Below are 13,621 nucleotides of genomic sequence, written 5' to 3'. Positions count from 1 at the left end.
TTGGCATCCACCTGTCCTCTCTATTTACTGCAAGATAATAACAAATCTATTAACATCTCAGATTTCTTTATAAAACAAAAAGGATAATAAGCTTAGCTTAACCGTTCAATCACGGTAATGGTTAATGGAATTGTGAAATTCGCTTTTCTTTGATCTTGGTAACACTTAATTGTCCAAATTTCCTCTTTGTCTCTTCTAACAGGAGATATAATTGCTGTTCATGTAAAATTTGGACTCTTAAGAGTATACCCAGAGAAAACTTCATGTTGCTCTTTCAAAGCCTGAGAGTTTACAGAATAGAACTGAGTTTTACGGTGAGAAATTTGTCTAGGAATTTTGTTTAAATGAATTGAAATATTGCAGCTGAAATATCTTGATTTCTCTAAAATTCAAATGATTGCTTTTTTGCCACCTGTGAACGAGTTCCATTTTTTTCAGCCTCCTTTTTCTGTCCAAAAAACAAGAGTTCTGTGTGCGTTCACTGGACTCAGTGCTGTGAACTTCGCTCGTCTCTTTAAACTCTGGTCTCTTTCTACGTGTATCATTCATGTTCCATGTGTGTAGTTCAGAAGAACATTTTCTCTCTTCTCTCTCCAGGACAAAGATGGGAATTTGTGGCTAAAATTACAACCCCACATGACTCATTTAGAATTTCAAATGCAGTCACTTTTGCCCACAGAATGTTCGAGAGCACTCCTATGTTAACATGAGGTTCCAGTTTTTATGGTCCAGCTATTTTTCTCTTACCTTTGCATTTTTACAGGCTTCAATTAAGGCATCTTGATTTACTATCATCATTTCTAAATAGCATTAAGAACTCAGCTGCTACATAAATGTCCTGTGTATGAACATGGTAAACTTCCCTCTGCAGCTATAGAAAGTGACCTCGATTCTAGGAACTATTATGACATGTCTTCAGAATACTTCATGATACTTTTTAAAGCATTGAGAATGACAGCAGTGCTGTATATACTTGTTTCATTTAAATCCCAAATTAAAATGATGTACAAAATGGAGGTGATAACGAATATATTTCAAAATTATGGAAATATGATTCCTCTCTCCTGCTCATTGATTCCTGAAACTATACCCACTCCATCATAACGATGACCACTGTTTATTGTCTGTGGGGAGTCAAGCAAGTGCTGGGTTAGGAATTAGCACATTTAATTCTTAAAACAATCCTATGTGTTAAATATTTTTCCCATTTTACACACATAGACACTGGTTCATAGAAGTTAAGGAACTTGCCTAAGTGACGTAGCTGGTATGCAATTCATAAGTAATATCTCTTATTGAACCCAAGTACACTCCACTTCAAAGCCACAGCTCTTATCTCCTTCTCTACTTTTCCCTGCCTTCTTCAACTGTGTTCAAGAATAGAATTGTAGCCCTGGCAATGCGTAGCTTATTTTCTTCATTGTAATTTTTTTCTTTTTTTTGAGGAAGATTAGCTCTGAGCTAACATCTGCCGACAATCCTCCTCTTTTTGCTGAGGAAGACTGGCCCTGAGCTAACATCCATGCCCATCTTCCTCTACTTCATATGTGGGACGCCTGCCACAGCATGGCTTGACAAGTGGTGCATGGGATCTGTACCCAGCATCCCAATCAGCAAACCCTGGGCCGCCAAAGTGGAATGTGTGAACTTAACCACTGTGCCACCAGTCCGGCCCCTCTTCTTTGTAATTTTAACGCATTTACATTTGCTTCCATATTTTTCTCTTAAAATTACTGCATCATGCGAGTATTAACTTCAAGGATTCATTACTGATCAAATCAGGGTCCATAATCTTTGTGTCCTTTCTGTTCTCTGCAAATTCCTTCTAACTTCAGGAGTCATTTCATTCTGGCAACCAGGTGATCGATTTTGCCTCCATTCAGATGTTTCAATGTGAAAGAGAACTCTCACAAAATACTATAGTTCTTGACTTACTGTAATGAAAAGAATGAACATTTAGAATCAGATTGGTCCAGTTCAAATACTGGCTATGCTACTCATTGTGTAATCTGAGAACTGACCTAATTTCTTTGAACATTTGAGCATTCTGTGAATGCTGTATTAACATCTACAGCAGTGTCCAAACAGTAGTTGCTGGCCATCTGTGGCTATTAATTAAAATTAAAAATTTAGTTCCTTAGTCACACTAGCCACATTTTAAGTGCTCAGAGGCCACCTGTGGCTAGTCTCTACTGTATTGGATGACATAGATACAGCACATTTCCGTCATTGCAGAAACAGGCACTGGATAGCACTAATCTATAAAATGGGGTCAGTGATACCTTTCTCAGAGTTATGGGAAGGACTTAAGGCACGAGAAAACTTGCATAAGGAACCTAGCATGGTGCCTACTTGGGACAACAATGACACCCTAAAAGAATGTTAGTTCTCTCCCTCCTCTCCCCTAATGCATGCTCTTCTCATTCGCCTTCATTTCATTTTAAGTAAATCCCCATCCTCCCTAATTTTTCTATTGCCTCCTTTAAATATAAAATTATTTTTAAATGATACTTGGATCTTTGGTGTTTGAACTAATATTCTCAAGATAACTTTTTTTGTTGTTGAGGAAGATTAGCCCTGAGCTAACATCTGCCGCCAATCCTCCTCTTTTTGCTGAGGAAGACTGGCCCTGAGCTAACATCTATGCCCATCTTCCTCTGCTTTATATGTGGGATGCCTACCACAGCATGGCTTGCCAAGCAGTGCCATGTCCGCACCCAGGATCCAAACCAGCGAACCCCAGGCCGCCGAAGTGGAACGTGCACACTTAACTGCTGCACCACTGGGCTGGCCCCTCAAGATAACTTTTACTGAAAAAAAATTAAGGACAAGAAAAAGATGCCCAGTTATAGCATAGTCAATGACTGTCTGGTTTTACTACTTGGGAAGAAGGAGAGTATATGCAGCCATGGGTATATATGGTTTGTTAGATTCCAGATCTTCATCTCAAACTTTTATCACAAGCAACTTTAATAACAGTGAAATGCTTTCTCTATGGACTCCATACCTTCTGTAGTGATTATCTGTGAGGGACATCAATATTATTCATTTTGGAACAGCTCCAAACCCTTCAGAAGCATGTCCCAGGAAGGTCTGTACCTTAAAGAATGCTCCATTTTTTCCTCCCCTCTGGTGTCACAACTCAAGTCATAGCCTTTCATTTTCCCTCTCACATTATTAATTTTATTAATATTTTTGTTGAGGAAGATTGGCACTGAGCTAACATCTCTTGCCAGTCTTCCTCTTTTTGCTTGAGGAAGATTGTCCTTGAGTGAACATCTGTGCCAACCTTCCTCTATTTTGTATGTGGGATGCCACCACAGTATGGCTTGATGAACAGTGTGTACGTCCACAACTGGGATCCGAACCAGTGAAACCTGGCCACCAAAGTGGACCGTGTGAACTTAACCTCTGTGCCACCTGGCTAGTCCCCACTTACGTTATTTTATTTTATCATCAACATTGAATCCATTTCCAAGGAACCTTTGATACTGCTTGGTGGAATCAATCTTGGAAACATTTGACTGTAAGATCCCAACCAGTGATTTAGTAACTATTTCAAGCTTGATTTTCATATTTGTAAGAATAAGGAAATTTTAAATGAAGTAACACCTTTGAAGTCTAATGAGTTGGCTTAAATAAACAAACAAACAAAAAAGAAAATGGTCAGTGCTTTGCTGTTGGAGACCTGGGCACATTCCCAGGCCAGTCATCGTCTGGGAACACTTTCCCCACAGGGAGAGGAATCACAGTGTTGGGGGACCACACTCGCATAGCAGCAGCAGCGGGTGTCAATAAACTCTTAGGAAAACAATGGAAGGAAACTCCCAATTCTTGGATTTCTCTTGCCTCTGAAATGATTGAGTTGGTTTAAAAATCATCTTGGAGCACAGGAAAAGTAATCAAGAACAGGGTGAACTCTGTCACCCTCTACAGGGGCCACCTGTGAAAACTTTAATTACTCTCTTCAGGTGACACAAGTGGAAGAAACCCATCCAGAGAGCACTGGTCCTGAAACACACAAAGATATCCCTTGAAAGAATTTTCTTTAGAGCTCAATTCTCTCGTGGCACAGATGTGGCACTGGGGCCCTTAGTAGGCCTTTCTATAACAACAGTCCTGTTCTGACCAAATGGCGCCTCTGCCCAAGTGCATATGTAGGAGGAAATTGGGAGAGGCAACCTCCTGCTTGAGCTGTCAGTTTATCAGTAAATATTTATTTCATATTGACATGGTTAAAAAAAAGTTCTGTTAGATGCTGGTTAGCACCCCTAAGAAAGTTGTTCCTTTCCTGTGAAAACATCATACCCATGTAGTACTTACTATGTGCCAGACATTGACGAGAGTGTCAAACACATATTAGTTTATTAATGCTCCTAATAACCCATGAAATAGGTACTATTCTTATTCCCAGTTTGCAGGTGAGGAAGTTGAGACACAGGTTGTTTATATAACTTGCCTAAGGTCAAGCTTCTTGAAGGAGCAGAGTAGGATGTGAGCCCAGGGCCCAGGGCCAGGTTCTTAACTCTGCACACTGCCCTCATTCCTTGATCATTGAAAGATCACATACCTACTGCTCTCCTCTAGCTTCTCATGTATGCCCCAGTCTCTCCTCTTCCCTTTCAGAGTCTTCTAGTTTGTTATTGACATCCAACCCATTTCCATGGAAGCTTTGATACTGCCCCATGGAGACATTTCCATGGAAGCTTTGATGCTGCCCCGTGGAGACAGTTCCATGGAAGCTTTGATGCTGCCCAGTCTTAGAGACATTTTACACTAAGACCGCTCAATGGAAGAAGGCCTTAATCACTGAGACCTGTCCTTGCAATAGGCAGCTGCAGCCCGTTTTCATTTTAGCTGAGTAGTAAAAACAAGTTTCTGGCTTCTGATAGGCTGACCCAGAAGGGCTGTTATAAGTGTTGTATTAGTTTGCAGTGGGAAGCCACACCAGGAAGGCAGGGAAGGTGCTGCAAAGCTGAAACAGAAGGAGAAGGCGAAGAGGGTCTCTAGTTTTGTCTTTCATTTGGCCTCACGACTCCATTTCGAAGATGTGGAAAATAAGCATAAGGAGGATGCTGCTCAGGAAGAAGGTGAGATCACAGGACAAGGCAGTGGGGGATGTGACACGGGGTGACCAGGAGTTAGAGCACATTGCTTCCCATTTTGCCACTCCCCTTGAGCCGTGTGGACTGGTACCAGCTCTTCAGCTTCTCCTGACTTCGGATGTCTTCATCTTTGAAATAAGAAGGTTTGACCTAGTTGATTTCTAATATTTCTGAAGTCCCATTTAGCCTCCCAACAATTTGATTCTATCCAATTTCTTCTATAATCTTATGCTCCTTTCATAAGACACCTCATTCATTTACCAAATGTCTTTTGGCATCCTTGTGATGTCATAATTTCCTCAGCTCTCACCTTTTGTACCAGACTTCATTTGGTACATTAAAACATACTTCTTTAACCCAAAAAACACATCTCCACCCATTACCCCACACATACCTTTATTCATAGTTTACTTACAGTCAGGCACTGCATAATGATGTTTCAGTCAACAACAGATTGCATATACGACAGTGGTCCCCTAAGATTAGTACCGTATAGCCTAGGTGTGTAGTAGGCTATACCATCTAGGTTTGTGTAAGTACACTCGAGGATGTTAGCACAATGATGAAATTGCCTAACGATGCATGTCTCAGGACCTATCCCTGTCATTAAGCGACACATGACTGTACTTACTTTTCCAAGGCCATTGCTCTAAAGTTTTTCTTCCACAGAAATAGTTTCTACACTCTTACTAATTTTAACTCCGCTTTTTACTTGTTGTCTCAAGCAATGGTCACATGAACCTAGTTGAACCACTTTAGGAAACTAGAAACAGTCATTAAAATCAGGCCCACAACTTGAAATAAATTAGGTAACGAGAAACATGAGAATTAAGTAGCCTAACACCATGAAACGTAATCTTCATTTGCTTTACTTTTTCCTTGCCTTTCTGGGTTTTTCGAGAATGTGAGAGGGAATTATCTAAGCTGAATGATAAGGGGAAGGGCTGCAAAGAGTAAGGGCGTGTGGGATTGGGAAGTTTTTCTTTTAGGCAGTGTGTAATTTCTGCGAATTGAATTTTTAAAAACTCAGTTCTTCAGACTGATTATTCCCATGAGAGTCGAGAAGCTAGGTTATCTTGCTCTCAGGAAGTGATGTGTCTTTTTTGTTGCAACTACTCTTTTAGCCTCACCTCACCAGGTGGGCTGTTGGGCTGATGCTCTTATTGCCATGAGGCACAATCGGCTCCAGCTTCAATCTGAAAGGATGGAGAGATGGGAGAAACATGGAAAATTCACTGGTAGTAAACTCTCCATACAGATACTATGTTCAGTTTTCAAGTGGCTGGGTACCGACTGTTTTTAACATCATTACAAAGGACATCACGTGAGTTTAATACTACCTAATTAATTATGTCTGTTTTAACTTAGTTGTCTAAGGTAGATCATTTTTAATCAGGCCTTTTGCACAGGTGTAGCTATTAGAGAGCTTAAGCGTTTTGAGGTTAGAACAAAAGAATTAGGTGAGGCTGTAAAGGAGAAAGTCTTGGCTGTCACTGGTCTTTTGTAGTAGGTACTTAATAATTATTCATCACAGAATAAGACGCTGAGATAAATAATGTGTAAGGGAAGTGATTATTTTTTCCCCCTGAAAATGTTAAAACATTAAATAGACCCATTTTTCAAGACCAACCAATTAATAAGGGCCTGCCCTGTTGCCGAGTGGTTAAGTTCGTGTGCTCTGCTTCGGCAGCCCAGGATTTTGCTGGTTCTGATCCTGGGCACAGACCTAGCATGGCTCATCAAGCCATGCTGAGGCGGTATCCCACAGAGCAGAACTAGAAGGACCTACAACTAGAATATACAACTATGCACTGGGGGGCTGGGGGAGGGGGAGGGACTGGGAACAGATGTTAACTCAGGAGCCAATTTTTTTTTAAAAAAGTAAAGTTTGTAGGCTGCTCATTGCAACATTACAGTCTGAGACATTTTTCAGGTTCCTAAATGACCAGAAGTAGTAACATTTTTCATGGTTAGGAGAACCAGAGGCCTGAAAGAGTCAATATTCAAAGATCGATTTGAATTTCCATGCCACTCTTTCTCACTCATCTTCATGTTTAGATGGTCACTGCTTGCTTTCATTCAAAATTGTTTGAGGTCCAGCTGTTGCTATTCAGACTGTGTCTGGGGGATAAAGGACTTAGTTACAGTCTATGAACAGAGTCACCTCTTTCTTAGCTGATTTCCCCCGTTAAACTATATGTTTCTGAAAGTTGGAGGGCTGGTCTTTCTTCATCTTCATATCCTCGGGGCCTCGTACATAGTTGGTGTTTAATAATGATTGTTGGATGAATATGTCTTTGTAATGGAGTTACACTTTATAAATGAAGGAGAATCGTATGGGTGAGCTGGAAAGCCTCTTGATGTGTTTGAGTTCAGAGACTCTATGTCCTGACTGCGACCAGTAGACAATCCAGCTAGGAATTTTTGCTTGATTTTTCTAAGCAGCCCCTCTCAATTTTCCCCTAAATTACAATAAGGGAAAAGAATAGTCCTTCTCATAATAAGTTTTTCGTGAAGTCAGTCTTCTGTGTCATCTCAGAGTGTAAAGTATATTACATGTCCTCAGGAGAGGCCACCAGCTGGGCTGACACGCCTGTGCACTTCAAGACGCAGGCGTGTGTGGAGTCTTGTTATGGCAGGAAGCTGAGCTCAGGGTTTTAGAAAAGTGGTTGTGGCTTCTGGCACCTGATGGCTTGGATTCAAGTTCCACCACTCACTGACACTGTGAATGTGGGCAGGCCACTTCATCTTTCTGTGCCTCAGTTTCCAAATAGAAAAAAGAGAATACCAACCTCATTGTTATGTGTATTAATCAGTTAATATATGTGGAGCACCCAGAATAGTCCTTGGTATGTAGTAAACACCTAATAAATGTTGGATACTATTACTATTCCCCGCTTATTAGCTGTGTAACTTGGGTCAATTATGTCATCTTGGCCATGGTTGCTTCACTTTTAAAATGAACTGAATAATACCTACCTCGAGTCAAGGGGCTGGGAGCAAATGATCTCCTGGGACCCAAGACTTGCCCCACTTTCCATGAAAGTGTTTGGCGTCCATGTGTGCTGGGAGGATGCTGAAACTTTACAATTGGGCTCCATGCTGTAGTGTCGAAGAGCAACAGTCCCTTCCAGCTTATGTCCCATTTTGCTCAAATCTGCTGAGGGTGCTTGGATACTTATTCTGGAAGTCAATAATTAGTTATGTCTGAGAAAATGGAGCCTTCTCAGTTAAAAAAAAAAAAAAAAAAAAACATCAAATATGTGCCACGTGTCCTCCCCCGACCTGTATGTTAGATGGTTCTCGTAGTTCTGAAGACTGATTTTTATCATCTGGTGTATGATCTAGTGTGATGATTCCTCTTTTCTCAGTCTTCAAGAAACAGAAGTCTGATTTTATCAATGGGCATTTCCTCTAGACAGGAAGCTTGTTCTAAGGCTTCCATGGCACCAATGCATCTTTCTGTGTGTCGTGTGGCCTTTTGATTAGATGTGCCCTAGTTAATAATCCCAAAATATACTGGGATCAGGAGTAAACAGGAAGGTGTCCATTTAGACACAAGGTGAAATCAAGGATTAGGAGGTACTGTCTTAATTTGCCCGTAGGGTTCGATGGGATATAATAATCTGTACCTTTTTTGTGTGAGGGTTCCTTTGAACACATTGCTAGAAATGCACTGCGTTCAGAATTTCTCAGTATTAATGGTTATTGGGGAACATTCAAGTTATCAGTGTGGGACCCACAGCCATTCCCCGCTTCACATAAAGAAAGACTGTCACGTTGCTTGTGGCTACAGCTTCTATTTTGCAGAATAAATTGCTATTTGCAGTTGGGCTCGATCTTCTTGCAGCATTGCTCAAAGAGCCAGTGATTACTATTAAGTCATGATTACTATTAAGCCAGTTTGACTCTCCTGATCCAGCACGGTGCCTCGTCCATTGCAGGTGCTTACTAAATGCCTGCTGACTGGATGGGATTTCAAAAACACTGAGATCTTCAGTTGCAACGGGAAGCTCTCCCAAGAGGCAGCTATGCAACTAGGAAACAGAGCTGCAGTTTTTCCACAACCTTCCTTGCCAGGTTCCCAGCAGATAATCAGTGTTGGAAACCACAATCAGCTGATGTTCAGTGGTGGTTTTGTCTGTCCTATCTTTGTTTTAGGCAAATTGGGTCTGTGATAGAGACCTGACTGGTAGAGACCCTTCAGATGTTTTGTCCTTTAGGGGAATGTGGCTCCTGGGGGACCTCTGATGAACTGCTTTGCCTAACAAGGCAGGTTGTGTGTTACTTTGTCCCATGCCAGGCTTCATTTAGTTTGTTGGATCACTGAAGCAGAGAGGCGTGCCCTTTGGCCACCAGGATTCCTAAGAAGCCAGGAAGTCAGAGCTGCTGAGCAGAAGCCTGAGGTTGGCACAGAGAGCGTGGAGGGTAATCATTCCTGCCAGGCTGGGGCTGTTTACTCCGCCACCCTAAGGCTGGTGGACACTGGGCGTGGTGGGCGTGCTTGCCTGAGTACCTGTTTGTAGAACACTGAGACAGCAGGGCCGAGCTAAAACAGCCGTAATCTGAAACCAGTCGTGTTGGTTTTCCTTCTCTGGCCCCGGCAGCTGAAATCTGCATTCCAGATGAAACCTGCTGGGAAGCGGAAGAAAGCACTTAAAAAAAAAAAAAAAAAAAAAGAAAGCTTCAAGGGCAGTAAATTAACTGCTTTTGAGAGTTCCTGGCATTTTGAGATGATCTATTTTCTTTACTTTTATTTCTTTGCTTCGGGCTTTGTAAGTGGCTCTGGATCTGTTTGCGCTGCTAGTTTTTTTGGCCTGGATGCCACAGGCTTCTGACCATAATTTAGAGGGCAAAGGAGGGTGCGTAAGAAGTATTTCAGTCATTTTCTCCTCATTCCCTTAAGAATTTCTTGGGCTGCTCCAGGGGGTGGTTGAGGACTGTCAGGATCAGCTTGCCAGCTCAGCACTTTCAAGAGCCTCGCGCGCTCACCAATGAGGAAGTTGAAAGCAACCAGGAGAAGGGCAGGCACTGGGGCGGAGCTCGTGGTGAAGTCCAGGGCTGGGATGAGGGGAGCAGGCTGACTTTCCCTACGACGAAAAGCTTTTTGTCACCGGGAATAAATACGGAAGTCCCGGAGGAGCAGCCTCCCCAGCCTGTGTGTAGTAAGGTGTGCAGCCTCGGCTGCTTCTAGGCATAAAGCTCCACGGACTTTTTACAGTTGCCCTGGGCACACCATCATCGCGCAAACCGGAAGGAGGGCGCAGTGAGCGACCTGAAAGAAACCAAGTGTGCTCGCTCTTCGGCTGTGGAGTCTGGCTGCCGGGTCCTGTTGCTCTCTGTCCTGTAAGTTAAGAGCTGATGGAGCGGATAAGCTGAGAAAGCTGGGGAAGGTAACAAGTCGGAACTCCCACTGAGGGCACTGCTGAGACATGGAGGACCTTAGTAACTCTCTGAATGGCAATGATGTCTCAGGACCAGAAAAACCCGAAGCCGGACTGGAAATGGCTCAGTCGATCCTGAGCAAGTTCTCTATGAAAACTCTGTTTGGGTTTACAAGTAAATTGGAAACTGTGAAGCCTGAAGAGGAAGATGCAGTGCTGAAAGCATTCCACAGTTTAGTCGTGGATCCCATACCTCAGCTTGATGATCCCAGCAATGGCTCAGATCAACAGGAGGCAGAGGCTCAGGTTCCACCTGACCTTGGAAATGATGGGAAGACTGCAAGGGTAGAGATGGAGATGGAGTCAGAGGGAAGTCAGGCAACGGCAGAGGCAGGGATTTCTCTCCCTGGTGAAAAACTTCCACTCACTGCTTTGAGTGTGAGCAGAGACGATGTCATTTTGGTTCGTGGTACCCTTGTGAACACCACCAGTGATTCCGACTCTGATGATGGTGGCCAGGAGCCAGAAGAGAGAAGCAACACCAATGGCCCAAAGTCCCCCAGTGTTGTTTTATCTGAGCCATCGCAAGAGCCCAAAGAAAAGCCAGGAGATTTTAGGGAAAATACTACCACTGGGGAAAGGGATGGTACAGAGCCCTGTGCAGAAAGTCCTCAAAGGACTCCATCTGAGATAAGTAGCACACAGGAGTCTGGCGATGATGGCCTTCAGACAGAGCACAGCCCCAGCCAAGGACAAGCTGGAGAAGAAGGTTCCCAAGTCCTACCTGCGGTAATAGACCAGAACTTGAGCGACGGCGTCACTGAGAATACCTCTTCTAAAAAAGAAGTCCCTGGAGAGAAGTCATTCCAGCTGCCAGCCTTTTTTAGTGGACTTCGTGTGCTGAAGAAGGGGGCTACATCCGAGGGAGGGGAGACCATCACTGAAATTAAACCAAAGGATGGGGACTTGGCTTTGCTCAAATTGACCCAGCCTGTTCAGAAGTCTCTAGCGCAGGCAGGGCCTCAGACAGTGAAGGCTGGGCAGAAATCAACTGATCCGAAGGCCCCTCCCACTCTCCTGGAGCAGCTTTCTCAGCTGCTCAACATTGACATGCCCAAAGCTGAACTGAAGGCAGGAGACCCTGAACAGCCCAGAGGAGAAGAGATGGGCCACAGCGTTGCCCAGGAGAGCCAGAGCGGCCCCGGAGAAGCCCAAACCCAGAGTGGAGAGGTCAAGCCAAAGTCACCAGAGACTGCCCTGGAGGCCTTTAAAGCCTTATTTATTCGTCCCCCCAAAAAGGGGACCACAGCTGACACCTCTGAGCTGGAAGCTCTCAAGCGCAAGATGAGGCATGAGAAGGAGTCGCTAAGAGCTGTGTTTGAACGGTCTAAGTCAAGGCCAGCGGATGGCCCCTCTGATTCCAAAAGCGTATGTAGAATTGGATTTTGTGTTTTGGCATAAAATGTGATGCTGCTGTATTTCTTTTCAGGTTTCCTGTCAAAGTGAATCCCAGTTACCTATTGTTAGTGACCCTCTTCTAGGTCAAAGATGATTATAATCAAATTGTCCTTGTAAGGAGTATGGAGTTGGACAAAAGCATTTTCTTCCTTCCTTGCATTTTTCTGGAGTGTTCTAAGAGGGATATATGTGAGGGTAGGAAAGGAAAACTGTCACTCTGAGTTTAAACACTAAGAATAAATGTCCTTATAAAAACTAGGCAGCATGAGGAAGCGATGCAATATGGAAATATAGCCCAGATTTCCTTACCACTTAATTATACCTCTGTGAAGACTATATATTTTTTCTTTGAAGGTCTGCCATTTGGCAAAATACATGTTTGCAATGTGATTAAAATGTTCTGTGTCAGTTACAAGGCGTCCTGATTGAGCACTGGATTTAGAATGAGATCTGGGTTTTAATTCTAACTCTGCCGTTTACTAGCTGGGTGGCCTTGGTCATCTCTGAGCCTCAATTTGCTCCAGCAAAATGAAGAAAATAACCCTTATCTTACAAGGTTGCTGTGAGGATTAAATGAAGTTAGCACATGGTAACCATCTAATTAATGAAAGCTCTTACTATTATTAAAAGAAAACTAATTCAGGTAATTTATAAAGACAAGTAAGGACCTATTCAGTAGATCTTTAAGGTTCATAAGAACAATGAATAGAATTTCTTGCTTAATATCAACCCTTTTACGTAGTTGATCAGTTAAAACGTTGAAAATATAGAAGTCTTTGGAAAAATTCTTAGGTGGTAGTTAAAAACACAATATAGCATTCTCCTAATTGTAAAAAAATCAACTCCTTTAAAACTTGAATGTGAAGGTCATCTCATTCATTTTTTTTTTTATATAGGAAAGAAAAAAATTGAAATTAACAGTATGGATCAGCTCAGAGAGATGTAGCTTGGCCTACAGCTAATGCTCATGGAAAATGCAAAACTGGTCTTTATGTCATAAATAGCTGTAGAGTTGTTTGGGATACACTTGTAAACATTCCTATAAATGTACCTGATTGTAGTGCATTTGTATCTGAATCTTCAACTCAAAGTTTATTTATGATTTTGAAAAAATTGTTATATGATAAAAATCATCTATTAAGGGTTGTGCAACACTTGGCCTTGAATTGTTTTTTTTTTTTTATTTTTGCCCTCACTGATCACTTCACATTTCTGGAAAAGGATCATGCTGTAGTGATGTGTTTCAATTAAAGTAGACGAGAGCAAGATGCAACTGACCATTAAAATTAATTTTAGAGTTAGTGTGTTTGTTTTCTGGGATTAATTGGCTCTAGCCACATTTCATTTAACTTTTTTCTTTGCCCGCTTTTTTAACAGCCTGACCACAGCCCCACTGAGCAGGATGATAGGACTCCTGGCCGACTCCAGGCTGTCTGGCCACCCCCAAAGACAAAAGACACAGAAGAAAAAGTGGGATTGAAGTACACTGAAGCAGGTAATGTGAAAAGAAGCCGGGTACCTGGGAATGAATCTCTTGCTGCAATGGCTGTTAGTTCTAGTTCAATAGACTCTCGGAGTTTGAATTTTGTTTCATTATAAAATGTAACGCTGAAGCCTTTTCTTTTTGGTTGTGCTGTTAAAGCGAACCCTAGTACATTTATCGTTAATGAATCT

At 42.4% G+C, this 13,621-nt stretch overlaps 1 protein-coding gene across 4 annotated transcripts in view; it reads left to right on the top strand.

Annotated features, from left to right (window-relative positions):
- The window catches only part of FMN1 (formin 1), a 340,681-nt gene that overhangs the window by 73,783 nt on the left and 253,277 nt on the right, over positions 1-13,621 (top strand). For 2 of the 4 annotated variants that reach the window (XM_070503796.1, XM_070503791.1), the window contains exons 1-2: positions 9,758-11,917; positions 13,325-13,442. In XM_070503796.1, coding sequence (XP_070359897.1) covers positions 10,538-11,917; positions 13,325-13,442 — 1,498 coding nt within the window. In that variant the 5' untranslated portion in view covers positions 9,758-10,537. Of the gene's footprint in view, positions 1-9,757; positions 11,918-13,324; positions 13,443-13,621 lie in introns of those variants that run through there. The other 2 variants (XM_070503784.1, XM_070503780.1) reach the window with 1 other exon arrangement.

The sequence above is a fragment of the Equus asinus genome, chromosome 2, assembly GCF_041296235.1.
Source record: "Equus asinus isolate D_3611 breed Donkey chromosome 2, EquAss-T2T_v2, whole genome shotgun sequence".
NCBI lineage: Eukaryota > Metazoa > Chordata > Mammalia > Perissodactyla > Equidae > Equus > Equus asinus.
This window is presented reverse-complemented; position numbering and strand designations above follow the sequence as displayed.